This window comes from Ovis aries, chromosome 1, assembly GCF_016772045.2.
Source record: "Ovis aries strain OAR_USU_Benz2616 breed Rambouillet chromosome 1, ARS-UI_Ramb_v3.0, whole genome shotgun sequence".
NCBI lineage: Eukaryota > Metazoa > Chordata > Mammalia > Artiodactyla > Bovidae > Ovis > Ovis aries.
Window position 1 is genome coordinate 198170401 of NC_056054.1, and position 26689 is coordinate 198197089.

Here is a 26689-nt window from a genome sequence, read left to right on the forward strand (position 1 = left end):
CTGAATTAGGTGTTATTTTAACCTTATCTTTGTCTTATAGATGACGAAATTGGAAACAGTCTATGTCTTCTTCAGCCCCAGGATTCCATTGTTCTTTGACAAAACTTAACTCAAGTAATTGAGTAGAAGGGTAGAGAAGGGGGATTGTAGAAATGTTCACAGTTTTGAAATTGAGAGGCATGTTTTCACTTTCTTTCTCAGGCCTCTATAAAACCAAAGTGCGGGCGCATGATCAGCTTCTCGTCTGGAGGAGAGAACCCACATGGGGTGAAGGCAGTCACCAAGGGCCAGAGGTGTGCTGTAGCTCTGTGGTTTACCTTGGACCCCCTTTATAGAGAATTGGTGAGTTTCTGACCCCTCGCCCTCAGAAAGTCAATGAGACACCCTATAGAACTGCTTCTCGAACTAATTGATCTTAAAATTCTTATGAGTTGATTCATAACCCTTCTTAGAGATCATGGGGGAAAAATCTTTTACAGACTCCTTTCTGTCTGCTTTCCAATACTGGCTCTGTTTTCTAAGCAAGAACACATTTTCTTAATCAGATCCATGACTTAGCAAATACACATCTGATTTTTGCACTGTAAGTTTTAGGAAAAGGGGCTAAAAATGCAGTTCTAAAAATGCAGAAATAGACATCTCAGGGATATTCAGCACTCTCCTAAATTAGCCCAGAGTTTATTAACAAATTGTAGCATCAGGAGAGAGCAATCATTTTCCACTGGCCACCAGGAAGACTGATTTGTTGTCTCAACAAACCCTTAAAAAGTTCACAGAATCATTTATGAAACATTTATCAAAGACAATGAGGGGACATGAAAATTTATTATTTACTACCATTAAGTAAATATTAAAATATTGTCATTGTCTTAGAAGTGACTGAGGACACTTAGTCTGGATAAGAGACTGTGATCTCACCCTTCTGGATGTTCTGAGCAGAGGTTATAGTGTTTGTAAGTCTGCCCAGGGGACGCTCGTAGAAGCCACCTGCCAATGCAGGAGACATAAGAGACCTGGGTTTGATCCCTGGGTTGGGAGGATCCCCTGGAGGAGGGCATAGCAACCCACTCCAGTAGTCTTGCCTGGAAAATCCCATGGACAGAAGAGCCTGGTGGGCTACAGTCCATAAGGTCGCAAAGAGTTGGACATGACCGAAATGACTTGGCACGCACAGCACATGAAGCTATAGAGGAATGAATTAAATCCTGTAGATACAGCCCCTGAGAGGAATATCTAGGCTCAACATAAGGAATAACTTTCAAACCATCTCCACCATTTGGTAGAATTCTCTTCTTTGGAAGCACAGAGTTACTTGTCACTGGATGACTCCAATCACAGCCTCAGCAACTTCTTGGCATGGAAAGCTGAGCCTGAACCTGAACCTGATCTTCATGGCAGGGGCTACACCAAATGACTTCAAAGTCTCCTCCAGCCTTGAGCCTTAATGAAGCTATGAAATTCTAGTCTTTAAACTGGCATGCAAACCAGTTTTCCTCTTTAGACCCCTAAATTGGATCCAATTGCATCAGAAAGAATTTAAAGTGAATTTCTCTTTCTTATATACTATTTTTGCCATCCAAACCTAACTCAGTTTTTAGGCCTCATTTCTAAACATTCTTTCACATGTTTCACAAATGTTTATAACAAATCTACTGTGTGCTTGGAAAGCTCTACTAGGTGGGCCCTGGGGGCACATGGTTGAATAAGGCAGAGCTTTGACCACAAGGAGCTTGGAGAGGCCAACAGGAGAATGATGGGGAGAAGCAGCCATCTGATTTGCAGGGAGATATCAAAGGAGACTTACTTACATAGAAAGAGTTGGTCGCCCAGCTGTTTGCGACCCCATGGAGGGCAGCCCACCAGGCCTCTATCCGTGGGATTTTCCAGGCAAGGATACTGGAGTGCCATTTTCCTTTCCTTCTCCAGGATTGTTAGCATAGGGCAACCCTAAAAGAGCAGAGGATGACAGCTGGGCACAAAAGAGAGAAAGAACAGTCCGGACAGAGGGAGCAGGGCAGGGAGAGATCTGAAAACATCACAAGGGACTGAATAGTCGCCTTTACATGTGACTCCTCTCTCCTCTCACCTCTCCAAGGCCAAAATGCCAGTGTTCCCCACATCACCCCTTCTTGACTAAAGAATCTAGGTACACGAGTATACAGTGGAGATAACAGCATTGTTGGAGAATTGTCTCTTGTTTTTTAATCTTTAGTGTTAAACAAACATTTAATCTGTTTTATTATTCAGTATCTCAGCCTCTCCTTTAAGATATTTGTTTCTATCAAAATAAGCTCACACACACACACACACAAATAACACAAAGTTCTCTTTTGTCCTTCCTAACCTGGAAAGTACTAGGGAAAATCCTCCAGTTTCCAGGCTGTGGCGACATCTAGTGGTCACAGAAGAAAATGACCAAAGCTTCTATGGCAGCTACCAGGAAAATCTTGCCTATGACATGATTCCCAGACTTTGCTCCACAATGTAGTCAACTGGGGATCTTTACAAACTATTGACATTTTGGCTCCCACATTTAAAAATCCTAGATTGATTAATTTAGGTGTAGGAAGTTTTAAAAATTCCCCAGATGATTTCAATGTGTAACAAAGTTTGAGAGTCCCTGAGTTGTTGAGTCGCTCAGTCGTGTCTGATATTTTGTGACCCCGTGGACTGCAGCATGCCAGGCTTCCCTGCCCATCACCATCTCCTGGAGTTTGCTCAGACTCATGTCCATCAAGTCGGTGATTCCATCCAACCATCTCATCCTCTTGTCCGCTTCTCCTCCTGCCTTCAATCTTACCCAGCATCAGGGGCTTTTCAAATGAGTTGTCTCTTCACATCAGGTGGTCAAAGTACTGGAGCTTCGGCTTCAGCATCAGTCCTTCCAATGAACATTCAGGGGTGATTTTCTTTAGAATTGATTGGTTTGATCTCCTTGCAGTCCAAGGGGCTCTCAAAAGACTTCAACACCACAGTTCGAAGGCATCAATTCTCTGGCGCTCAGCCTTTTTTATTGTCCGGCTCTCACAGCCTTACACGACTACTGGAAAAACCATAACTTTGACTGTGTGGACCTTTGCTGGCCAAGTAATGTCTCTGCTTTTTAATATACTGTCTAGGTTTGTCATTGCTTTTCTCCCAAGGAGCAAACACCTTTTAATTTCATGGCAGCAGTCACCGTCTGCAGTGATTTTGGAGCCCAAGAAAACAAAGTCTCACTGTTTCTATTGTTTCCCCATCTGTTTGCCATGAAGTGATGGGACCCAATGCCATCCTCTTCATTTATTTGAATGTTGGGTTTTAAGCCAGCTATTTCACTCTCCTCTTTCACCTTCTCAAGAGGCTCTTTAATCCCTCTTCACTTTTTGCCATAAGGTGTCACCTGCATATCTGAAGTTATTGATATTTCTCCCCAAAATCTTGATTCCAGCTTGTGCTTCATCCAGCCCGGGTTTTGCATGATGTGTTTGTATATAAGTTAAATAAGCAGGATGACAACATACAGCCTTAATGTACTCCTTTCCCAATTTTGAACCAGAAGTTAGGCACCTCCTTTCAGGTTAAATCCTTGAGCAAAGAAAGCCTGCCTTTCAAGACGTCATCAGAGCTGGCAGACTTACATGCTCATTAGAGTTTACTTTAAAGGCATTACATTCTCAAGGAGTATTAAGCATCATAAATTCTTAAGGATGCCCAACATTAGAAGCTTTGATTCCTTGTTAGAGAGTTCCATCTCTCTTTTCAACTTCTTTTCTTTCAAGAGAGACAAAATTGCAACAGTCTCTTGTGCAGTCAGATCGGAGCATTTTGTATCTACATCCATTTGCTAATCAGCGAGGTGTTTTCCCTGCATTAATAAAGTAGTACTCATGCAGGGGCTTCGCTAGTGGCTCAGAAGTAAAGTGTCTGCCTACAATGCAGGAGACGCAGGAGACGCAGGTTCAATCCCTGGGTTGGGAAGACCCCATGGAGGAGGAAATGGCAACCCCCTCCAGTATTCTTGCCTGGGAAATCTCATGGACAGAGAAGCCTGGCAGCCTGCAGTCCATGGGATTGCAAAGAGTCAGACACAACTGAGCATGCACACACACACACTCACACATTTTATTTGGACATTATGACAACTATTTGGTCTTCTGTTCTTTAGTATATCTGGAGCGACTTTCCTGGTGGCTCAGATGGTTAAGCGTCTGTCTACAATGCGGGAGACCTGGGTTCGATCCCTGAGTCGGGAAGATCCCCTGGAGAAGGAAATGGCAATCCACTCCAGTACTATTGCCCAGAAAATCCCATTGGCAGAGGAGTCTGGTAGGCTACAGTCCATGGGGTCGCAAAGAGTCGGACATGACTGGTCCTTGTAGGTGCTTTTATATCAACATTATGCTCAATTATAAACTCTTGAATAAAGGGGATTTTATTACCAAGTCATAAAATAATCAAGTTCTTTGTGTCACTTACTTTGCTGGGAACTGTGCTGGAGACTACCTATAGGAGATGCAAATTATTTTAAGCATAACTTTTATCTTCAGGGAACTTGAAGTCAAAGTGAAGAGACAATACAGGGACCTGAGTAATTAAAACCCAAGGCAAAATTCAGCAAGAATTCTTAGAGCCAAAAATGCATGGTGTTCATGGAGCAGAAAGAGGGAACCAGCAAAGGTTTCATGGAGGAGATGGCATTTAACAGGAGCCTTAAAGGACGAGCATGATTTCTTAGGGGAGAGACATTTCTGGCATGTTAGACATCTACCCATGTATTTATTCATCAACGATTATACTGTGCTGTGCTGTGTCCAGTCACTCAGCCATGTCCGACTCTTTGGGACCCTGTGGACTAGAGCCCACCAGGCTCTTGTGTCCATGGGATTCTCCAGGCAAAAATACTGGAATGGGTTGACATGTCCTCTTCCAGGGGATCTTCCCAAACCAGGGATACGACCTGTGTCTCCTGTGTCTCCCTCATTGCAGGCCAATTCTTTACCACTGAGCCATCCTGATAAATGTTTGTTGCTTTTCTGGGCGCAGGAAATAGAACAGTGCCCCTCCAATGACAAGATTCCCTGGTTTCATGGAGCTTAACTTCTAGTGGAAAAGGGCAACACGTAAATAAAGAATAAACAGCTGAAGGATTTTCAGGTAGTGAGAAATGATGTATGGGAAAGAAAATAAGACAACTGATTTGAAAGTAAAATGGAGAGGGTAGCAAAGTGTGAGAGGGCTCTCCAGACGAATGAAAGGAAGAAGCCAACCATGATAAAGGTTTTGGAGGAGTGTTCCAGGGGAGAAGAGGTTGTAAAGGCCCAAAGATAAGAAGGAACACAGAATGGTCAAGAAGCAAAGAAAGCCAAGGTGGCCAGAACATGGTATGCGAGGTAGAGAATGGGCTGAAAGGAGAACACAGAACAAGCAGCAGTTAGACTCGATGAGCTGTTTAGGAAACATGAATTCTCTTCCAATGTATTCTGTAAGGTGGCATAGAAGAAAATCTGAACAAAATTTTTGACCTGCCCAATGGGAAAGAAGCCATGTCCCTTACCCTTTCCCCTGCCTCCCCCAGTCCTGAGAATTACAGGATAGGAAAGACTGCTGTAGCTAACATGTCATAGTAGAGAAGGTGAAAAGATGTGGGGGACTGGAGATGTCATTTGGAAGTAGGCCGACTGGGTCAATGGTGGCAGAGCGGTAAGAGAAACACAGGATGTGATGGAAGCATCGTTTAAATCCTAGGGACACTCAGCCTAGACTAGGATGAGGAAGGCCTTCTCAGAGCGCTATATTCAGAGATCTCAAGGTAAATCAGGAAGGTAGAGTGTAAGGGGAGGTGAAAGGAGACGACAAGGTGAATTGAAGAAGAGAGAGAAGTCCGAGTCCTTACAAGTGCATCGAGAAAGGTGGACCCAGAGCATCCAGCAATGGGAACCCATGCAAGGGCTGTGAGCAGTGCGCTGGAAAGGCAAGTGGTCCTGATTCCAGTGCAGAGGGTCCAATAGGAGCATGTGGGAGGGGGTGTGACGCAGATCAATTTGAAAGCTACCACAGCAATTAAATTAAGAGACAACAGGGTCCTCAAGCAGGAGCGATTTTTCCTGCCACTGTGCAGTTGGCAATTTAGAGTGGTTTTTGGTTGTCACAACTTGGACTTGGTAGCCACTGGCTACCCGCAGTAGGCAGAGCCAGAGGTGCTGCTAAACACTCTCAATGCACAGGACACCTCTCCACCGCCTGCACCCGCCCCCCCCCCCCAACAAAGAGTTATTGTCTGCTCTAAAATGTCAGCAGGGCCAAGCTTGAGAAACACTGGCCTAAACTAAGGCAACAGTTCAGTTCAGTTCAGTCGCTCAGTTGTGTCCGACTCTATGACCCCATGGATTGCAGTACACCAGGCCTCCCTGTCCATCACCAACTCCCGGAGTCTATTCAAACTCATGTCCATCAAGTCGGTGATGCCATCCAACCATCTCATCCTCTGTCGTCCCCTTCTCCTCTTGCCCTCAATTTCTCCCAGCATTAGGTTCTTTTCCAATGAGTCAGCTCTTAGAATCAAGTGGCCAAAGTATTGGAGTTTCAGCTTCAGCATCAGTCTTTCTAATGAACACCCAGGACTGATCTCCTTTAGAATGGACTGGTTGGATCTCCTTGCAGTCCAAGGGACGCTCAAGAGTCTTCTCCAACACCACAGTTCAAAAGCATCAATTCTTCATCGCTCAGCTTTCTTTATAGTCCAACTCTCACATCCATACAAGACCACTGGAAAAACCATAGCCTTGACTAGACGGACCTTTGTTGACAAAGTAATGTCTCTGCTTTTTAATATGCTGTCTAGGTTGGTCATAACTTTCCTTCCAAGGAGTAAATGTCTTTTAACTTCATGGCTGCAATCACCATCTGCAGTGATTTTGGAGCCCCCAAAATAAAGTCAGCCACTGTTTCCACTGTTTCCCCATCTATTTGCCATGAAGTGATGGGACCAGATGCCATGATCTTCGTTTTCTGAATCTTGAGCTTTAAGCCAACTTTTTCACTCTCACTTTCATCAAGAGGCTCTTTAGTTCTTCACTTTCTGTCATAAGGAAGGTGTCATTTGCATGTCTGAGGTTATTGATGTTTCTCCCAGCAATCTTGATTCCAGCCTGTGCTTCCTCCAGCCCAGCGTTTCTCATGATGTACTCTGCATAGAAGTTAAATAAGCAGGGTGACAATATACAGCCTTGATGTACTCCTTTTCCTCTTTGGAACCAGTCTGTTGTTCCATGTCCAGTTTGAATTGTTGCTTCCTGACCTGCATACAGGTTTCTGAAGAGGCAGTTCAGGTGGTCTGGTATTCCCATCTCTTTCAGAATTTTCCACAGTTTATTGTGATCCACACAGTCAAAGACTTTGGCATAGTCAATAAAGCAGAAATAGATGGTTTTTCTGGAACTTTCTTGCTTTTTCAATGATCTAGCAGATGTTGGCAATTTGATCTCTGGTCCCTCTTAGGCAACAGTAAGTGCACTGAAAAGAAAGGGGCAGAAACAAGGGGCAGAACAGAGAGGACTAAGTGGTATATCAGATCCAAGAAACCATCATCAGGCTTTTGGGGTAAGTGTGGAAGTCATGGTGGTCTTTAATGAGAGAGGAATTCTGTGAAGAGGACAGAGTAGGTCTGCGGGGGAGAAGCTGCAGAATTCAGCTTGAGCACTGAGCTGGAGAACTGAGTTGGAGATGTCTGTGGGACCACAAATTAGAAATGGAAGTTGCAGTTGAATATATAAGATTTCTTGACATGAGAGGAGTCTTGGAAGGTAACTGCTGAGTACACAGGGAAGTCAGCAGAAGGCACCTGGATAGGGATGGAATGAGGCTGGATTTAGCATCCGTTCATGTACAGATGATGCCTGGAAATGCTGGGAGAGCATCTGGCACTGGCATCGCTTGTAACAGTGATGTTTATATTGTCTTTTTTCTATAGGAGCGAATACAGGCCGATGAAGTGATCGCAATCCTGGATCAAGAACGGCAAGGGAAGCACAATATCAATCCCAAAGATGAGCTATAAAAACGAGAAAAAGAGTCTCTATCAAATATTTATTTAAATTGTTAATCTTATGAGAACTTTTTTATTTTTGTACAGAGCCACGGTATAAATTAACAAGTTAATATGAGTCAGCAGATCTCCCTTCTGTGCCTAAGGATGCTTGCTTTGCCTCAGTCTGTCTGTCTGTCTTGGTTTTCTCAGCAGATTGTCTTTCAAACCCCAGTCACCCCTTCCCCACCGTGCACCTGCACACACACATACAGACTTCATTTGCTGCAGATCCTAAAACTCAAGCAAAAAGAATAAGTCCATTCCTGGCGAAACAACAACTCCCATGCATGCCCAGATCTAAAGTTAGAATGTGATCGGACTCAGAAGGCCTTTCTGGCTCCGTGCCTTTCAGCCACTGTCTCCCAGAGCTGATGGCTGTGACTCTGAAGAGTCCATGGTGAGGTCACAACTGCTTCAAGTCACTGCCCTGAGGGCCCCCCAGGCTCTGCAAAGGAACAGCTCTGATGAAGACTGTGAGATGGAGGGGTTAGCCTTCCCAGGCCTGGGTGGAGTTTTTGATTCTGGTGTTTTTAGCATATAGCACTCTTACACTGGAAGCTTTGATTCAGCCCCCACTATGCGCTAGTCCAGAAAGGACTGCCCTAGGAGTGTTGTCTTTAAAAAGCATTGTCCAAGGGTTGAAGTAGGATGGCTGTTCATCCCAGAGATTCTGAAAGAATCTGAATGTGGGCACCATGGCTACATTGCCCGACAGAGGGATGTTTTGTTCTTCAGGGAGAAAAAAATGGATTTCTGGTTGATTCTGCTCTTCATCTGAGTGTATTTTGAGCCCCTCCCTTCCCCTTCTCCCACCTTTGGTGCTCTCCAGCTCATGGATTTTAGTGTTTGTATCTGATTTGTTTAATAAAGGGAGGCTTGTTTTAATATCCAGCATTTGTTTTTCTTCTCACAAATGTTTGGTTTATCTCCAGGTAATCCAAACAGGAGCTTTGGGGACCACCCAGGGATAATATTGGGTCATGGTTCATTTTGTTGGCAGGGGCTTGGGGCTGCAAGGAAGGTATGAACATTCCTTCTGAAGAAACAGGGATAGTTAGCAAAAATGTGTTAATCCTGAGAGTTTCTGGGGTCCTTGATGCTGGTTCTATGGAAGATACTACCAAGAGAGTGTTTTGCGGGGGTGGGGAATGAGGTTATTCTAACCGAGAGAGTCTGCTCCACTAAGCCAGGGGAGATCACCTACCTTTTTGATGGGCAGTGGTAGAGGCTATAGCCCTTAAGAAAACCAACAGATAAAAGCATTTTCTAAGGACTTATCTTGTGGTCCAGGGGCTAAGACTACTCCCAATGCAGCAGACCCAAGCTCCATCCCTCGTCAGGGAGCTAGATCCCACATGTTGCAATGAAGATCCTGCACTAGGAGTTCTGCAAGAAAGTCTGCAACACGCTGCAGTGAAAATCAAAGCTCCCACATGCTGTAATGAAGACCCGGCACAGCCAGATAAATACTTTTTAAAAAATAGCAACAAGATATTCAATCATTATTTAAAAATCGATAAAAATCACAGTTATTTTCTGCCATTTATGACCTTGGGTAGTGATAAGAACATTCATCCTTTGAGACTGAAAAATTGTTTTTCACCCAACCCTCTGGTTGGGGCAGTGGAAAGAACATTAGATTATAATCCCAACCCGATCAAATATGCTCTGCTGTGTGACCCGGAGCTAGTCTCTTTCCTTTTCTGGGCTTTAATCTCCTCTGAAAATGACATCATTGCCAGTAATTGTTTCCAGAAACCGTCCCTCTTGATCTAAATACAAAACAAAGCCAAAAGAAAACAAACCTAAAACTCTGATTTTAGAAATATTCACAAATACCAAATTTACTTCTACTAACATTCGGAGAATTGTGAATGGGTTCATTATGTGTGTATGTGATTTTAAAACCCGGAATCTAATTTTAGGTCTGAAATTCCCTGAGCTTTTGGAACAGGAGGTTGCTATTTGTCTGCTCCTTTACTGAGAAGTGTTTGCTGACGCTCAGATTTGCTAATAGGAGGTTCTGGCCAAGGATCTAATTTCTGTTTTCTGGCAACAAGGCATCAACAAAGAAAACCGTCTTTGGCTCAGTGTGGTCCCCGCTTCCTGGGTGCTCCTGGTGCTCTGGGAGCGGCCAGGACTCCAGCACCGAGTCTGCCTTTCCGTCCCACAGGCAGTGAGCAGAGGCCTCAGGAGATGGGCATCAGGGTAAATCCCCATCTTGTACCATCCCTGACAACACAGAGTTGTTATTCCTGTTGTACAGGCTACCGGGGTTGGGTTCTCTACTTGGGACATCACGTAGACACTCAGGCATTTGTGTTCTAATCTGCCCCACATCAAACCATACATAATTTCATTCAAATATTAGGGAGTGTCATCAGATGATTTTTAGAAGATTGGGCTTAGAAATCACTTTCTCTGTGATGTCTGGCCCCTTGTGTAGAAGGATGGGAAAGTTCATTAGAATTTCTTAAGTTTTCAGAGCTAAAGGAGGCTGTAGAAATTGCAATTCAGTTCTGTCTTTCTGTCTGGGAGGAAACTGAGACTCAGAGGTTGAAGAAATGTTTATGTGGTTGCATAATTCGAGCAGGAAGAGCTGGGGCTTCTGAATTGGCTTGTACAAGAATACTGGCCCAGGGCAGCGTCCTCTAGAAGACGGGTAACTTCTTCTCTTTGGCCAAAGATGGTACTTGGTCATAAGTCCATGGATGGACCTGCAGTTCAGTGAGGACCTGCAGGACTGTGTTCAGAAGTGATGTCTTTCTCTAATTCACTTAAAAGTGCTATATGTGCTTGAGACAGCCCAGGCTAAAAGCCCAGTTTTTATGACTCCAAGTCTAGGACTCTTCATCTCTGTCTCATGCGGAGCTACCTCTCACCCTGATGACTCTGCCTTGTGTAAAAAGCTCACGGTATTACAAAGCTTCTGCTTTCTCCTGTATTGTTGGATTGAATGCTTAAGACACAGGACGGGTTCTCACACTAGAAACCCCAGGAGGTGTTCGGGGTCCAGATTATGAGGCCCGTTTGGCAGAAGAGGAAACAGAGGGCAGTGAAGTGAAGTCAGAGCCTATGCCCACTGGGCTTAGAGGGTGCAGGTCTGAGGCAGAAGCAGTCTTTTGAACAGGAAGAAAAACAAGTGCCAGCTTGTTTGCTTCCAGGCATGCCTCCTCTGAAGTAGTACATTCATGTAAAGAACAGAGTTAGATTTTTATCAAACCTAAACTTTTCCTCCTTTCTTATTTTCCCGTTGATGTGTGAAGGCATATTTCCCCTTCTCTCCTTGGAGAGGGATTGAATGTGGTTGCAAAATCCAGTGAAACACCAGGTGCCGGGCCCTGCTTTCATGACGCTCACCAAAGGGGAAGAAGGTTCTAGTCAGGTGCCATTCTCCACCCTCTCCAAGGCAGAAAGGATCTGGAACTTCTGTTTCCTCTTGAGAAAACCCCGACTCAGAACAGACCCGTTTTCTTAGAAGTGGGGGGTCCTTTCCTCAGAGCCCCGAATGTGAATTGCTTGACAGGGAAATTTTAGTTTTAACATGGTTTTCGTCACTGCTTTGTGCATAGAATTTTTTGGCACTTTTTCAGCTGAGGAGAAGCCATGGAATGAGTCAGTGCCATTTAATAATATGTATCTATGAATTTTAATTGAAGTACAAATGCTAAATTATTTCACATAAGACAGCCACGGGGAAAATCTCCCTCACTGACGTCAAGAAAGGTAATGAGGGCCACCTCACTAGATCTTGATGCCAAGAATTAGGCATGCTGAGGTGACTGACAATGGTAGGGTGGAGAAGTGGGGAAAGGTGGAACTGGTCCCACATCCAAAGCTCTTCGCAGAAACAGGAACCATTTGGCAAAACGCCCCCAAACCACAAGTTAAATTGGCCCTTGGGATGATCCTGGTTGCAGCCTGCCAAGAAATCTGTGATGTGAAGTGACCTCCTCCACACAGTCCCTCTTCCCACCCACAAATCTACTCCCAGATAATTCGATGTTTCCAACATGAGATGTAAGGGCCCCTGCTGTTCCAGACCTGCATGATTTCTTCAGACACACCGAGATACATAACACCCACCACTGTTTGGGCTCGCTGCTGGCTTGGAATTGCAGATTCATGGTGTCAGAGCTTCCTCCTTCCCACCTCCCACCAGGTAGTCACGGTGTTTTCTCTCCCCGCTGCTGATCTCGGAGGCCAGACGACCTCAAGTCTGGAACAATCTGATCTTATATCCTGGCTTTCTCTACAATAGATGGCATCTCCCATGTGAAAACCTGGCTGAGTCACTCACCTCTGCATTGAAAGATCTTATAAAGGGCTCACAAGACAGATAGCCAAACAAAAGATTCCTGTTCTCTCTTCTCCTGACATGCATTGCTAGGGAGGAAAATCTGAATGCTCTGTTAATTCAATATACAACCCCCTTTTTCTGGTCACTTGCTATGATACCCTTGAGGGGAAGGTGAACAAAACGAGCTTCACCCTTTCTTTCCTTGTTTAGGCTATTAGAGATTGAGGCTAGAGATGGGTTTGACAACCTTTCTACCTTAACAGCCCTTCTATAAGCCATCTTCTGCTTTGGAAACTCCAATCAGCTCCGTTCATCTGAGTGTCCTCTTGAAACTGGGAATTGAGGGTCATCCAACCTTTCTGGGAACACTTGCCCTTGGTCCACCATATCAGATTCAGGTAATTTCCCTCATGACAGAGGTACCTAACAAGGCCCTGGAAATCCTACCTAGACCCCCATAAATTATCCTCGTTTCTCCCAAGCTAATGCTGTTACCTCTGAATTGCTATCTGATGGTAGGTGGGGAGAAAGATGGGGACCAGACAAGTAGGGTTACCTGTAAAGTCTCATCTTTTTCCACTTGTAAATCATATGTCCCATTGTTTCAAAGGGTTGTAATCATGGGTGGCATTTACAAAGCTTTTTTTTATGGTCTTGAAGCACTTGGCAGTCAAATGAAAGTACATAATTATCCCGAGAGACACATCAGTGCAATCTCCATTTTGTAAACAGAGAAAAGGAGCAGGCACAGGAAAGGAGGTATAGGAAACCTCTGGTCATTTAGGAATTCATTCCTGAGATTCCTTGTGAGCAGCTACTTAGTAGTGGGTTTAGAGAAGGTTCAAAAATGAGTATGATTTTATCCCCTCCTTTAAGAAATTCAAAGTGGAAAAAATAGATGTAAAGGAATGAAAAATATAAAATGAGGCAAGTGTGGTGATAGGAGGGCTATAATAGAGGCAGGTACAAAAAAGGCCATATGAGTTCAGAGAAGGGAGTGGCTGGAGGGAGGGAGAGCTTAACAGAGAAGGTGGCAGTTACGTTGGGTCTTGAGTGCCTGTCTGTCACCAATAAGCAAAAACGAGCCACGATGGCCTCAGCTGAAAAGGGGGTTTAATTTGAGCTTGTTGGTTTCTTGGGTTCTAAAATACTAACCTTTCAGAAGAGTTGGAGAGTTTATTTTATGTGTTTAAAGATTTTTTTTTTTTTGACATGGACCATTTTAAAACTTTTTATTGAATTTCTTACAATATTGTTTATGTTTTTTGGCTGCAAGGCATGTGGGATCTTAACTCCCAATCAGGGATCAAACCCACACCCCTTGCATTAGAAAGTGAAATTTCAACCATTGGACCACCAGGGAAGTCCCTGGAGAGTTTATTTTAACGTTGGTGTTTTGAAAGTGGGGAGGGATGAGATTTTTACTACAAATTGCCCTGGGAATGCAAGTGAATGAATGCTGTGAAAATCCAAATAAATACCAATTTAAAGGGGGCTTTATTTTATTCCCTTGTCAGGAGGTTTATTTAAGTGGGTGGAGCAAAGCCACTAAGGATCAGGCTTCTTGATTAAAAGTAGAGCCCCAGCGGGTGCCAGAAAAAGCTGAGGGGAACCTCACCTTTCAGGTCAAGATCCGTGAAGTGGCCCAGTGGCTCTTCCCTCTGTCCATGGGTCCAAGAAACCTCTCATTCCATATGCCTTGGGGCAGCCACTCTCTCAAATTCTTACCCTTTCATCTCACAAATGGGAAAAATGATGCTATCGCAGCCCATCTGAGGATATTCAGGTGTGTTTTCTGCAAAGCCTAAAGCATCTGGTAAAATCAGTCAAGCTTATTGTAAAACCAGAAAACTATGGGATGTTTTAGTAAGGACCTTTCCTTCACTGTCATGCAGGGAACAGAGTTTCAGCAGCTTTGGGACTCCTTGGAAGCAAACTGTCTCCAACAGACATTGCTGGGGACCTTCTACCTCATTTAAAGCCAGAGTCCAGTAAAACATCATGCAATAAATTGTCCAATCGCACTTATCGTGTCTGTTCTCTGTACCTGTTTTTGGTTTGTTAAAACTTGTAAATGCTTTTGAAGGTCTTAAGCTCAATCATACTGCTTGATTTTAGAATAAATTATAGAATACCTGAGGCTTAGAAGCCAACTTCAAGACTTCTGGTCACCAGAATAATATTCTGAGCTCTCATAATACTCTACCGTTTAGCAACACTTACTGAACAGATACACCAGGATTTTTGTGGTATTTGAAGTTCAGTGTTTCAGGACACGTTTTTTTCATGAGATAATATGAATTAGAATTATATTTATTTGGAGTCATTATTGGTAAAAAAAAAAAAATGCTATTCAGATGTTTTTCTTCTTCTCAGCATCCCAGATAAGAGCTTCCCTGGTGGCTCAGTGGTAAAGAACCCACCTGCCAAGCCAGAGACCTGGGTTTTATCCCTGGGTCAGGGAGATCTCCTGGAGGAGGAAAGGGCAACCAACTCTAGTATTCTTTCCTGGAAAATCCCATGGACAGAGGAACCTGGAGGACTATAGTCATAGGGATCTCAAAAGTGTTGGACATTACTTAGTGACTAAACAACAACAATAATCCCAGAGAAAGTTATAACAATATTTGTAGCAGAATTGGGTTCTGAGAAGTCTTAATTTGCAGTTTATTCTGCCTTTAGTTACTTCTAGTCAAGAACAGGCATTAAGGCATCACGGGGCCTCCATGGACTCCACAGTGCCGAGATTCCTGGAGGGTGTTCCATTTTCCTTCATTGTTTAGCATTGTGGTCACTAAGTGTTCCACGGTCTCCCAGGAGACAGGACCATTATTCACACAGAGGGAAAAAGAAACCCATAATAGATGAACAAATTGACTTCAGTTCACAATAGATGTTAGTTTCCCAAATAAACAATAAGTGTACTAAGGATGCTCTGCAGTTCTGATCACTTTTTTTTCTGAAAAGTCAGGAGGCAGGAGGAATTACTGTAAGTTGATCTGATTCCAGGTCTCCTCACTCCTCCAAACTCCAGTGGAAATCCAGAAGGAGGTTCCTGTCTTCAGTAAGATGGTTGATACCACTGCACAGGGAGGGTGCCAGGTCTGATTCCAGCTCTGTTCCAACACGCTCTGGTTTCCTCACGGGGAGCACTCTGAGTCTTCTCTGAACTTTCAAGCCGCAGGGCTGAGGATATAGATTTTTCTTCCAGACGTTTGGCTTCTGAATAATGTTTTTTGTCTCTAAGGGTCATAAAAGTATATCTGATGCTGCTCCCTGTACCATGAACTTCTCTTTGAAGCACCAGTGAGCCACTTCAAAGGCTCAGCACCACACGGACAGGAAGATGCTGTTCCTGGGTCTCTGCTCTACCAAAGTGTGCCCACCAGCCTGGGACACTTTGCCTGCCAAGACTCTTAAAGACCAGGTGTCAGATACATCAAATGTGACAAATTGACATGCTGAAAACTTCAACCATCCTGCCTTCAAAACCAGCCTAGAATATCCATCATGCTTTGAACTCTATGGGGAAAAGAAATGCATCAGTTACATGCAGACTGATTTACAAATTGTGCAGAAAGCTAACTGAAAGGTCCTCAAAGCTCAGCACAGAGTGCTCATAGTCACCATTCCGTCCGCAGTGAACTGTCCAGAGTTGGTTAGACTGGGGAGGTCAAGCCTGCAGCAGAAACACAAGGAAGAATCATGATCAAAATAGGGATTTGTACTGATATTACAGCAAATGAAGATTGCTGCAAATAACAGATCATAGGTTGAAAGGGGCCTTAGAGAGCATCCATTCACACATCCCTTATTTTAGAGTTGGGGAAACTGAGGCCCAGAGAAAGTTATTCACCCAACTTTATTATGAAAGTTACTGCTGAAATCTGACCTTAAGTCTCAGGTAGCCCAACCCCTCATCCAGAGCCCCATATCGAGAGACAGTGTGCCATAAAAAGGAAGGCTCAGATTTTATACCTCCCAGACTTGGAAACCCTTGTTAACTTTACCAGGTCTCTGATAATGGTCGCATTTATTATCATCTCATTCTCCATGTTTGCATCTATAAAGGGCTAGTAATACCTATGTGATGCGTTGTCATGAAATTTAACTGAGGTAATAGAAGGAAAATGATTCTTGTTCAAAAGCAGTTGTTACTTTTACTGCATCACCTCAACAGAAGACAAATGGATTGGACTATGATTTCTCTAGCAATACTTTCCCAGCTATCACAACATTTTTTAATGTGTTCTCCCATGAGGCATTTCAGAATTGCCAAAGTTAACTTTCATACAATTAGATTTAAGATTCACTTCTGGCCAAAAATAACATACTTATTGATGGGGCAGGGACACAAGAGAAGAGAAACTTGTTATACAAAATCAAGAGGGTGTTTTAATTCCAAATTGGCTCTCAGTTATCAGTCTAGAAAGGATATTCTTGCCTTTCCTGTAGCCCCTTTGTCTGACCTTTCTGACTTCCTAGCCTCCCTTGCACTGAGACTTCTTGCTGATTTTGCCCCATCCTCTCTGTCCCAGCATGTTGAAAGTCATAATTTTTGTGTATTCCTTTTACTAAACATTCTCTGCCTTGTTTTTCCACTGTGCAGAAAATACAGAATCTTTGCTTAGCAGCAGAGGGCACTGTCAGCATACTTTGCTTTAAGGGGTTAAAAAAAAGATACGCTTCTGAACATGCATTCATTCATTCAGTTTGACGAGTCTTGATTTAACATCTATTGTGTGTTCAGTATTATGAGGAAAGCTAAGGCAACAGGGGAACTGATAGTTCGGTTGGGAAAGCTATATAGTGAAAGATGATATGCAAGGTGCCTGAACAGACACAAAGAACAGGTGTTCAGGGGAGGTGGGTTTGAAGAGAGCAGAGTTCAAAGAAGGCTTCAACAGACTGGGAAGAAATTTTGAGGGGATTGGTCTAGAGTTGTACCTTAAAAGGTGAGTCGGACATAGAATGGCAAAGATGGGAGAAGCAGAAGGTAAAAGTGAAGAGTCTTGCATTGCCATGGACATCGACGCCATAACCATAGTAACTACTACTCTGATGAGTATTACCTCTGCCTCTTAAAATAGTCATCACAGAGCTGCAATGAACATTGGAGTGTGACCCTATATGCAAGACAGCAAAAGAAACACAGATGTAAAGAACAGACTTTTGGACTATGTGGAAGAAGGTAAAGGTGGGACGATATGAAAGAAGAGCATTGAAACACATATATTCCCATATGTAAACTAGATGACCAGTGAAAGTTTGATGCATGAGGAAGGGCACTCAAAGCTGGTGCTCTGGGACAACCCAGAGGGATGCAGTGGGAGCGAGGTGCGTAGGGGTTTCAGGATGGCGGGACACCTGTACATCAGTGGCTGATTCATGTCGACGTATGGCAAAAACCATCACAGTGTTGTAAAGTAATTAGCTTCCGATTAAAATAAATAAATTAATTAAAAACAACAACGAAAAACAGTCATCACAGTCACGTGCTTGGAGGATTTCACAACCATGACCTTGTTTGGCCTTTAATGAAATCCTGCCACTTCAGCTCTATAGGTATTATTTTAATTTGACTAATAAAAACATTGAGACCCTTAGAGGAAAGGTGACTTGTTTAGAGTCACGGTCTCTCTTGGGGCTAGGATCCCCAAACAAGTTTTTCTCCCAGCAAATACAGCAGGAAACTGTGGCTCTCATGACACAGACTCTCAGAGCAAAGAGATTTGGGGATCCAGAGTAACAGGATAAGCTTCAGCTGTCATTCTGGCTTCGGGTTACTGAGGGCTTGACCGAAAGCTAGACTGTGGTATTGGGTCTTGATCCTGTAAACCTCAGAAAGGCTTCTGAGGTTTGGGGAAACTAGAGATGGGTGGTTTTTGACTGCAGTTGCATTGCAAAGCTGACCTGTGAGGGAATAGAAGAAAAGGAGAGAAACTGAGATAAAAAAAGAAAATATGCCAGGATTTGAGGCTGTGGGTGGCAACAAGTGGAAGTACTCTGCTCCTGGTGGGAGGTAATTTTAATATTGCCTTTAATTGATGGCACATAGAAATAATAATACAAAGCAGATTGACATTACAGTTTCTAAAACTTATTTTATTAAATATGTTAATAAAATATTTTAATTAAAATATAGTTGACTTACAATGTTGTGTTAGTTTCTGCTGTACAGCAAAGTGATTCAGTTTTATATACGTATATATATATATACACGTGTGTGTGTGTGTGTGTGTGTGTACATGCATGCTAAGTCACTTCAGTCGTTTTCAATTCTGTTCAGCCCTATGGACTGTAGTCTGCCAGGCTCCTCTGTACGTAGGATTCCCCGGGCAAGAATACTGGAGTGGTTTGACATGCCCTTCTCCAGAGGATCTTCCCATAAATGTATGTATATATATATATGTAGATAGATAGGTAGATTCTTTTTCATATTCTTTTCCATGATGATTTATTACAGGATATTGAAGATAGTTCTCTTTGCTATATCGTAAGACGTTGTTGTTTATTAATTCAATATATAATAGTTTGCATCTGCTGACCTCAAACTCCCAGTCCACCCAGAGTCCCCCACTCCTCTCAGCAAGCACAAGTCTGTTCTCTATGTCTGTGTGTCTGTTTCTGTTTCATGGATAAGTTCATTTATGTCTTATTTTAGGTTTCACATATAAGTGATATCACGTGATATTTGACTTTGACTTACCTCACTTAGTATGACCGTCTTTAGTTGCATCCATGTCGCTGCAAATGGCATTGCTTTGTTCTTTTTTATGGCTGAATAGTACTCCATTGTATATATGTATCACATCTTTTTATCCATTCATCTGTTGATGAACATTTAGGTTGCTTCCTTTTCTTGGCTATTGTAAATAGTGCTGCAAAGCAGATTAACTTCACATTGACTGGTTTTAAATTCCCTACAGACAACACATCCCCTTATTGCCTGCAACCCAGGGATCTAAACCCACTACTCTCTTGCCCCCACTCCCTACACCCTCTGGTCCACCACTGCCAAGGTACAACATAAGCACAGCCTGAGTCAGGTTGGCAGTAGTGGGATTCAGAGTAAAGAACTGAGGAAACCTATTTTGAAGAAAAGAAGAGTAGGGACTTGGTGGCTGACAGAATCACTGGGAAAGAAAATAAAATCATGATTCTGAGATTTTGAGCCTAGGAAAATAATGCAAATAGGAAAATGAGGGGGAAAAAAATAAGCTGGTTTCAAAGGGAATGTGACCTTACTGGACAGGAGGATTCCCAAGAAGTAACTCAGCGGGAATGTTTTGGTACAAATATATTTTCTATTCTGTTTCTTGATTTTCTTAATCCCACTTTTCATCTGAAACTTATAAGTGATGGGGGTTGCATATAGCTCTTTTACAAGGAGACTGGAATGAGGGATAAAACTGCCAAGATATTAGTGTTATCATTCTTCACTTAAGACTCTTCCACTGACATAAAAACCAGTGTCACCATTCTTACGGTGAAAGAACCATGCACACTGGAGCCCTGTGGACTTCCTCCTCTCCTTGAGTCTACCCCACACTGCCTGCTCATGCTGCTCAGGTATCTACATTCTATCTTCTCTTCCCAGAACACCCTCATCATCCCCAAACTTCTCCAGCTTCACCAGGAAACTCTCACAGGAGGGTAGCCAATGGTCCCTGGTTCTCTGGGACCGAGGAGTATTCAAACCAGGACAGTCCCTGGCAAACCTGGACGGGGAAGTAAAATAAAAAACTGACCTTACATTTGAATCAACCTTTATCTTGCATCCTTCCTCCTCTAGGAAGCCTTCTGTGATTCACTACAGCTCCGGGCTAAAAGTTCCAACTCCCTCCTGGGTAGTCCACCCCACCCTTCATTCCCCTCTGCCACCCTTCCCACTCTCCTGATTACGGAGTTGAGGTGCATCGCCCCTGCTCTCCACAGCAGATGTCTTTGTGGTACCTCCACTCTCCCATCCTCGGTCGAGCAACCACCGTCTCCCGTCTCTCTGCAGAATTATTGCAGAAGCCTCCAAACTTCTGTCCTTCTTTCCATCCTTGTTTCCTTTAAGTGTATTCTCCACACAGAAGCCAGAGTCATCCTTCCGAAATGTAAGTAAGCCCATGTCACCCTTCTGCTCAGAATCTTTGATGGGTTTTCCATCTCACTGGCTTAGCCAGTTACTCTCTACTCTTGGGTCTATACACTCCCTACATACCTAGTCAGCTCCAGCGGCACTGCCTCATGACTACTCTAGAACACACCCAGCTTGCTCCTGCCTCAGGGTCTTTGCAAACACTGTTGTTTATGTCTGAACCATTCTTCCCTCAGGGGTGCACATGGTGTACCACTCAGGCCAAGGGGTTGAGGTCAAAGCACACTTTCTTAGGGGAGTCTTCCATGACCTCTTTCTATACTTGAATTCCTGCAGCTGCCATTTCCACTTCCCTTCACAGCCTTTTTGTTTCATACCACTTACCACCATCTAACATTTTACCTAATAAATTTTGTCTACTTCCTATCTCCTTCCACTCAGAATATAGTTTTTAGGATGGTAATTTTATTCACTACTGTAGTTCCAGGGCTTAAAGGAGGACACGGCAGAGAGCAGAAATCTAGAAACAGTAACTGAAAGCATGCATACATGATTACAGGCAGGGATGGACACACAATTAAAGGACAATTAACTGAGAGTCACAAGTTTCAGTTCAGCCACATAGGATTTGGGTGAGTTTGAGCAAACTAATTTCTCCCTCTAGTTCTTATTTTCTCTAACTGCAAAATGAAAACCTCAGACTCAGAGCTCTTTAAGGATGGATGCTCCAAGCAATGGTATTCTCAAAGTCCACCAGTCAACGGTGTGTAAGAACCAGAATCCAACTTTGTCATTAAACAGGGCCCACAAGGAAGAAGGGAAAGAAAACCACAGTGGAAATTGCAATTTGGGGGAGAGGGGCAGGGAATATGTGCCAGAGACCTGAGAATTCCATGCGAAGGAGGCAGGTGGCTGAGCCAAGATGACAGAGACAATTCATTATCATCGGGCTAAGACTGAATCTCAGCCCAGGGATAAATTATCCTAGCAGTCTGGAAAATGACACCAAAGGTGGGTCAGTCCCCATCTGATTACAAAGCCCTGCGCTGATACAATGTGTGATTAGAATGCTACTTTGGAAATTCTTTCTGCACACCCACCTAATGGCCCCCAGAGTGGGTGGATTCTCAAATTAGTCATATGAGAACAGACCGTTTAACACAAGGAGGCTGTTCTAGACTCTTCCATTCGGGCAAGTACTCTCCCTTCAGAAAAGGGAAGTCATTCGAGATGCCCCCAGCTTTCTATTGCCCACCTGTCTCAGGTGGGAGAAATCTATTAGCTCCCATCTTAGAGCGGGTCCTTGGAAAGAGAGTGGAAGACAATGGATTAGTCAAGTGAAAGGAGCCATTTCAAGCGCTACAGGTGCCACACCCTGAGTGCAAGGGACCGGACCGGTTATTCAACTTCTCCTGTACAGCTACCGTGAGGATGTACGATACCGTAAGGATGTAAGGTCAGTGAGTTGCTCGGCGGTAACCAAAACGTGGTGTTGCAGGGATTATCACAGCCATCTCCCTCCATAGTTGTGGGTGAAGAGGATTTTGCTGCTGTCACCTTGTTTGGTAACACAGCCCCAGCAAGTGTTGCAAGTGTAATTGTTGCTGTCGAAATATCCTCTCGGCAGTTCCTGGTGTGTATGTGTGTGTTTACCATCTTTTCAAAGTGGCTCTGGGAACTTAGATTCCACCTCAAGGAAGTAACCATGGATTGAATTCAGATCCAACTAATAGATATCAGACCCCTAGTTCTTGCCAGATGTTGTATTGAGTGCTTTGTCATGCTGTAAACCTTGCCAAATCGTGCCATCCAGATAAAGAAACTGAGCTCAAGGGAATTAAGTAACTTCCTCTAGGCCTAGTGAGAGCAAGCTGCCAAGCAAGCCAGGATTTAAGGATCTTAGCATCTTACCCCCCAAGACACATAAAACCTTGGGAAGAATGTCACTGCATAAAACCAGATAGTTTATGTCTGCTTGGGTTGAATCAGGAGCCGAAACTGTGCAGCCCTGTCCATTCTTCCCTCTTTGTCAGCCTCTATGGTCTCCCCATAGTTCAGTGGAACATATTCCAAAAAACTTGCTGGATGAAGTGAACTCTAAGCCACTTCCAACTCTAAAATGCTTTAAATCTATGATTTTGAGATGTTTCTACTCACATCAGACAAGTACGATCAACTCCTTCCTCTGAAAAAGTATGCAAACTAACCAGACCTTGGATACAGAAATTTGAACATCATTGTTTATGAAATCATAGCATGTTAAAGGCAGAGGAGACCCAAGAAATCAACAAATCCAAAAACTCCATGTTTTTAATAAAATAATAATAAATTTAGTTTTTATTGACTGATAGAAGCCCAGGAAGAAGAAATTATTTGCTTGGGGAAGTCAGTTGGTCAGCTGTCTTTCTTCCGGAGAGGTGATATTTACAATATACAGCGATCAGTACATTCTAAACAATCAGAACACATGAAGCATTGGGGCGGGATACCAGGGAGGCCATCGTACAAGGCTTTACTGTGTCAGTTACTGGATTATGAAGATGTCCCAGGGATTCTAGAGGAGGAATTGAGGTGTCTTGTGTCCTAGGTGTTAGGCTGATTCAACAGGTGTTGGGTGGGTGGAATTATTTAATAACTGGTAGAGCCATCCAGGTACATAAGAGTGAAATATCGTTTCTCAGAACACCCAAAGTTGCAGGGTTTCCTTGTAGTTGCTGAAACTCTTTTAAGGCAGCTGGGGCTTTGCTCCACTGCTGATTCTGCTTCCTTTTCAGGAGAGGAAAAAAAGAGGCAGGGAGTGGCAGAATTTCTATCAGCCAAGTGTCACATTCAAGAATTCCACCCAGAGCCACACAGGTGCAGATACCTGAAGGGCATTGCCGGGCAGATAGCGCTGTCTCTGGTAATTGGGTTGACATCACCGAACAGCCTCGGAGGACTTGAATCCTTTCCACAGCTCCACCTCCTCCCATTTGGTGGTGAAAACCTCAGGTTGGGAGCTGAGTGATCATCCTGAAGTAGATGCAAGGACACCTGGAGCTCAATTTTAAGGGAAAGACTTTCTTCCCTAGGTTCTGGTCCAGATATTCAATGGAAAGAAAAGGACCAGGCTCAAAGCTGCCTTCATGTGTGCTGGGTGTGGGCTTTGGTCACTTCGGTCATGACTGACTCTTTGCAACCCTATGGACTGTAGTCCACCAGGCTCCTCTGTCCATAGCATTCTCCAGGCAAGAATACTGGAGTGGGTTGCTACTTCCTTTTCCAGGGGATGTTCTTGACCCAGGAATCAAACCCGCATCTCTTATGTCTCCTGCATTAGCAAGCAGGTTTTTTACCACTATCACCACCTGGGAAGCCCCAAAGTGGCTGTCAAGTGCATATAAAGAGGGAGCCAAGGATGGCCTTAGAATTCTATACTTAGGAGGCTACAAGAGCCCTTAATTTTCACTTGGCCCAGCCTCCCGTCTAAGACTTGAATCTTCAAAATGAAGAATCCCTGACTCCAACCAGACTGAAAGGTCTTTGGTTCCTAAATGAGCACTGGTTCCCCCCACCCCACTTCCAGATATTTCTACGTAGTTTCCTCAGGCTGCAGTACCCTTTCTCTTTTCCTGTTATCTGGGGCCCTTTTTGCTACCCGTCTTCCAAGTCTTATTTCAGAAAATGCTTAGATAAGAGCCTGCATGAGACGTCTTTTAGAAACATCTCTCAGCCACTGGAACTTCACACATGCAGCATTCACTGCTCTGGTGTTTCCATCCTCCCTAGGCTATGAGCTACAGCAGGGGAAGCTCTGTTACGCCTGTCGCAGAGGACCTATGCAGGAAAGGCATTCAAACGTAAATGAATGAATCAATGAATCCCCTGCTATATCTTAACTGCTGATAAAGCATTTACACTCACCATTTCATATTATCATTTCACCAAACTTATGAGGAAGATAAAACTTTTTATGCTTATAAGAAATAATATTTTCATGCCCATTTTATGGATGACAGCAATAAGTTCAAAAAGAAACAAACAAAAAACAAACAAACAAAAAAAATCCCTGACTTATATTTAAGACATGTATGGGCCATTCAATGTGCTAGGTCTTTTCAAATCTTTTTATCATATTTATTCTTATAACAAACCTTTGAAAAGTTACGTTACTCACTCTTGAAAATTTTATTTACTTTTAAATCGATACGCCCTTTTCAGGGTATGAGTTTTGACCAAATGCATCCTGTCACGACAATCAGGACACCATACTGTTGTATCAACCTCGAGCTCTTCTTTATAGTCATTCTCTCCTTACCCCCAGGTCCCTGCCATCCCTGGTTTGTTCTCCATCCTTATAGTCTTTGCAATCATATTTTAGTAGGTAAAAAAACCAAAACTCAGAATTTACATAAGTCACACAATGTAAGGGGTTAATAAGTGATTGAAGTGAAGTTGCTCAGTCGTGCCCAACTCTTTGTGAACTCATGGACTGTAACCTACCAGGCTCCTCCCTTCATGGGATTCTCCAGGCAAGAGTACTGGAGTGGGTTGCCATTTCCTTCTCCAGGGGATCTTCCTGACCCAGGGATCAAACCCAGGTCTCCAGCATTCCAGGCAGATGCTTTAACCTCTGAGCCACCAGGGAAGCCCTTCACCATTGAATCCAGACTTCTGATTCTCTGTTAAAGGTAGGAACTGAGAGCATGGAGCCAAGGGAAATGCTTGGCCCCACTCCCCTGCCTCCCTCCCTCCTTCCACAGAGGTGGCCCATCCTTAGTGCGGGTTCTGTGAGAGGCAGGGCAAACACAGCCTCATTACTGGGGCCAGATCTGATAAACCTCCACCTCTGATCATTCACAAGGTGCTAAGGGAAGACTGTGTTCCTATCCAGTGGAAGAATCTGAAAACCATATTCTCTACAGCCTATTTAGTAGATGATGGTGTAAGAGATTGGTCTCTTTCCAGATGCCTCGATTATCTCTAAGACAAGAGGTTCTGAGAGGAGGTCACTACTAAACATTTAGTCTTTCAATTTAACAGTTTCCCCATCCCCCCATCCAAGGCCCAGGGGTCCTTTTCCAGAAGTGGGTAAGACTACAGGTGAGCCTGGCTGGCACAAGGTGGGCCCTGCTTCTAATTGGTTTGATATCATTCACTGTCGTGGTTGTTCATCTGGGAAGCCAGCCATGATCTCTGCAGGAGCAGTCGCACAGGGCCAGCCTGGGGGCAGCGAGCACAGATTTTACCCGGGCTCCCAAAGCAAACAAGTTTAGAAGCAGCTTCAAAAGTAGAGAGCAGGCTGCCGCTGGGAGAGGGCCATTTCCCTGGGAGGTGTTGGCTTCCTGGGCCATGAGGAATAGAGAAATCATTTTATCTTCATCCTGCTTTTAATCAGGTTGGCAGGATATTGGTGCCACTGTCTAAACGTAATCTCTTTTCAAAATAATAATAAAAAAGATACTTGTTTGGGGAGAGCTGAAGGAAGATGTGAATGTATGATCTGCCCTGACAGATAATAGGAAATCGCTCCAGGCCTCCTGTATCCCTCCCAGGCCCCATCGTTCCTTCTCTCCATCCTTCTCAGGCCTCACTTCTCTGCCTGTATTTCTTTAGGATATCATTCTTTTCTTATTTTAGGAAGTCATTTGAAATTTGTGAGTGCTGATCCTCCCCTTCAGGCTGCAGTCCTGACTACAAAATGCCATCACGCCCTACCACCTACTGAAGATGGATCTACTGGTGAAGGCCTTTTAAATGAGTAGCCCTGACAGTTTAGAGGAGAAGCCTCCAGAGAACCCAGCCTTGGCTCCCTGCATCCTCTGCTGAGGGGCTGCAGTCATGATAATGGACCAAATCCAAGGCTTTCACCGGGGCTGGTAGGTGGTGAAAGTAATTCACTGACTACAAACCCCACTTTCTGGCCTGGTTACTAACTAGCTGGGTGATCTTGAAAGAGCTGTGTACTTCCTATATGAACATTATCTTCATCTGTGAAACGGGATAAATAATGCCTAACTTACAAGGTTGTATAGAGAATAATGCACATCACGTGGTGCACCGAACACACCCCACAGGAGTAATTACAATCAACCTCATCATCGTCATCTCCATTACTCAACAGAGTTTAGTTTAAACAACAGTGTTTGGGTATTTCTGTAAATTATATACCTGAGATGTTCTCTGCCTTTTGCTGCCCATCCAGGTTATGATAAGAGGGAGGCTCCAGCTAATGCCTAGTCTTTATTTTTAA

At 43.8% G+C, this 26689-nt stretch overlaps 1 protein-coding gene across 1 annotated transcript in view; it reads left to right on the plus strand.

Annotated features, from left to right (window-relative positions):
* The window catches only part of P3H2 (prolyl 3-hydroxylase 2), a 177331-nt gene extending 168378 nt beyond the window's left edge, over window positions 1-8953 (plus strand). The window contains exons 14-15 of the mRNA XM_015092503.3: window positions 202-342; window positions 7952-8953. Of these exons, the coding sequence (XP_014947989.1) occupies window positions 202-342; window positions 7952-8038 (228 nt within the window). The 3' untranslated portion in view covers window positions 8039-8953. The remainder of the gene's footprint in view (window positions 1-201; window positions 343-7951) is intronic.
* The last annotated feature ends 17736 nt before the right edge of the window (window positions 8954-26689 follow it).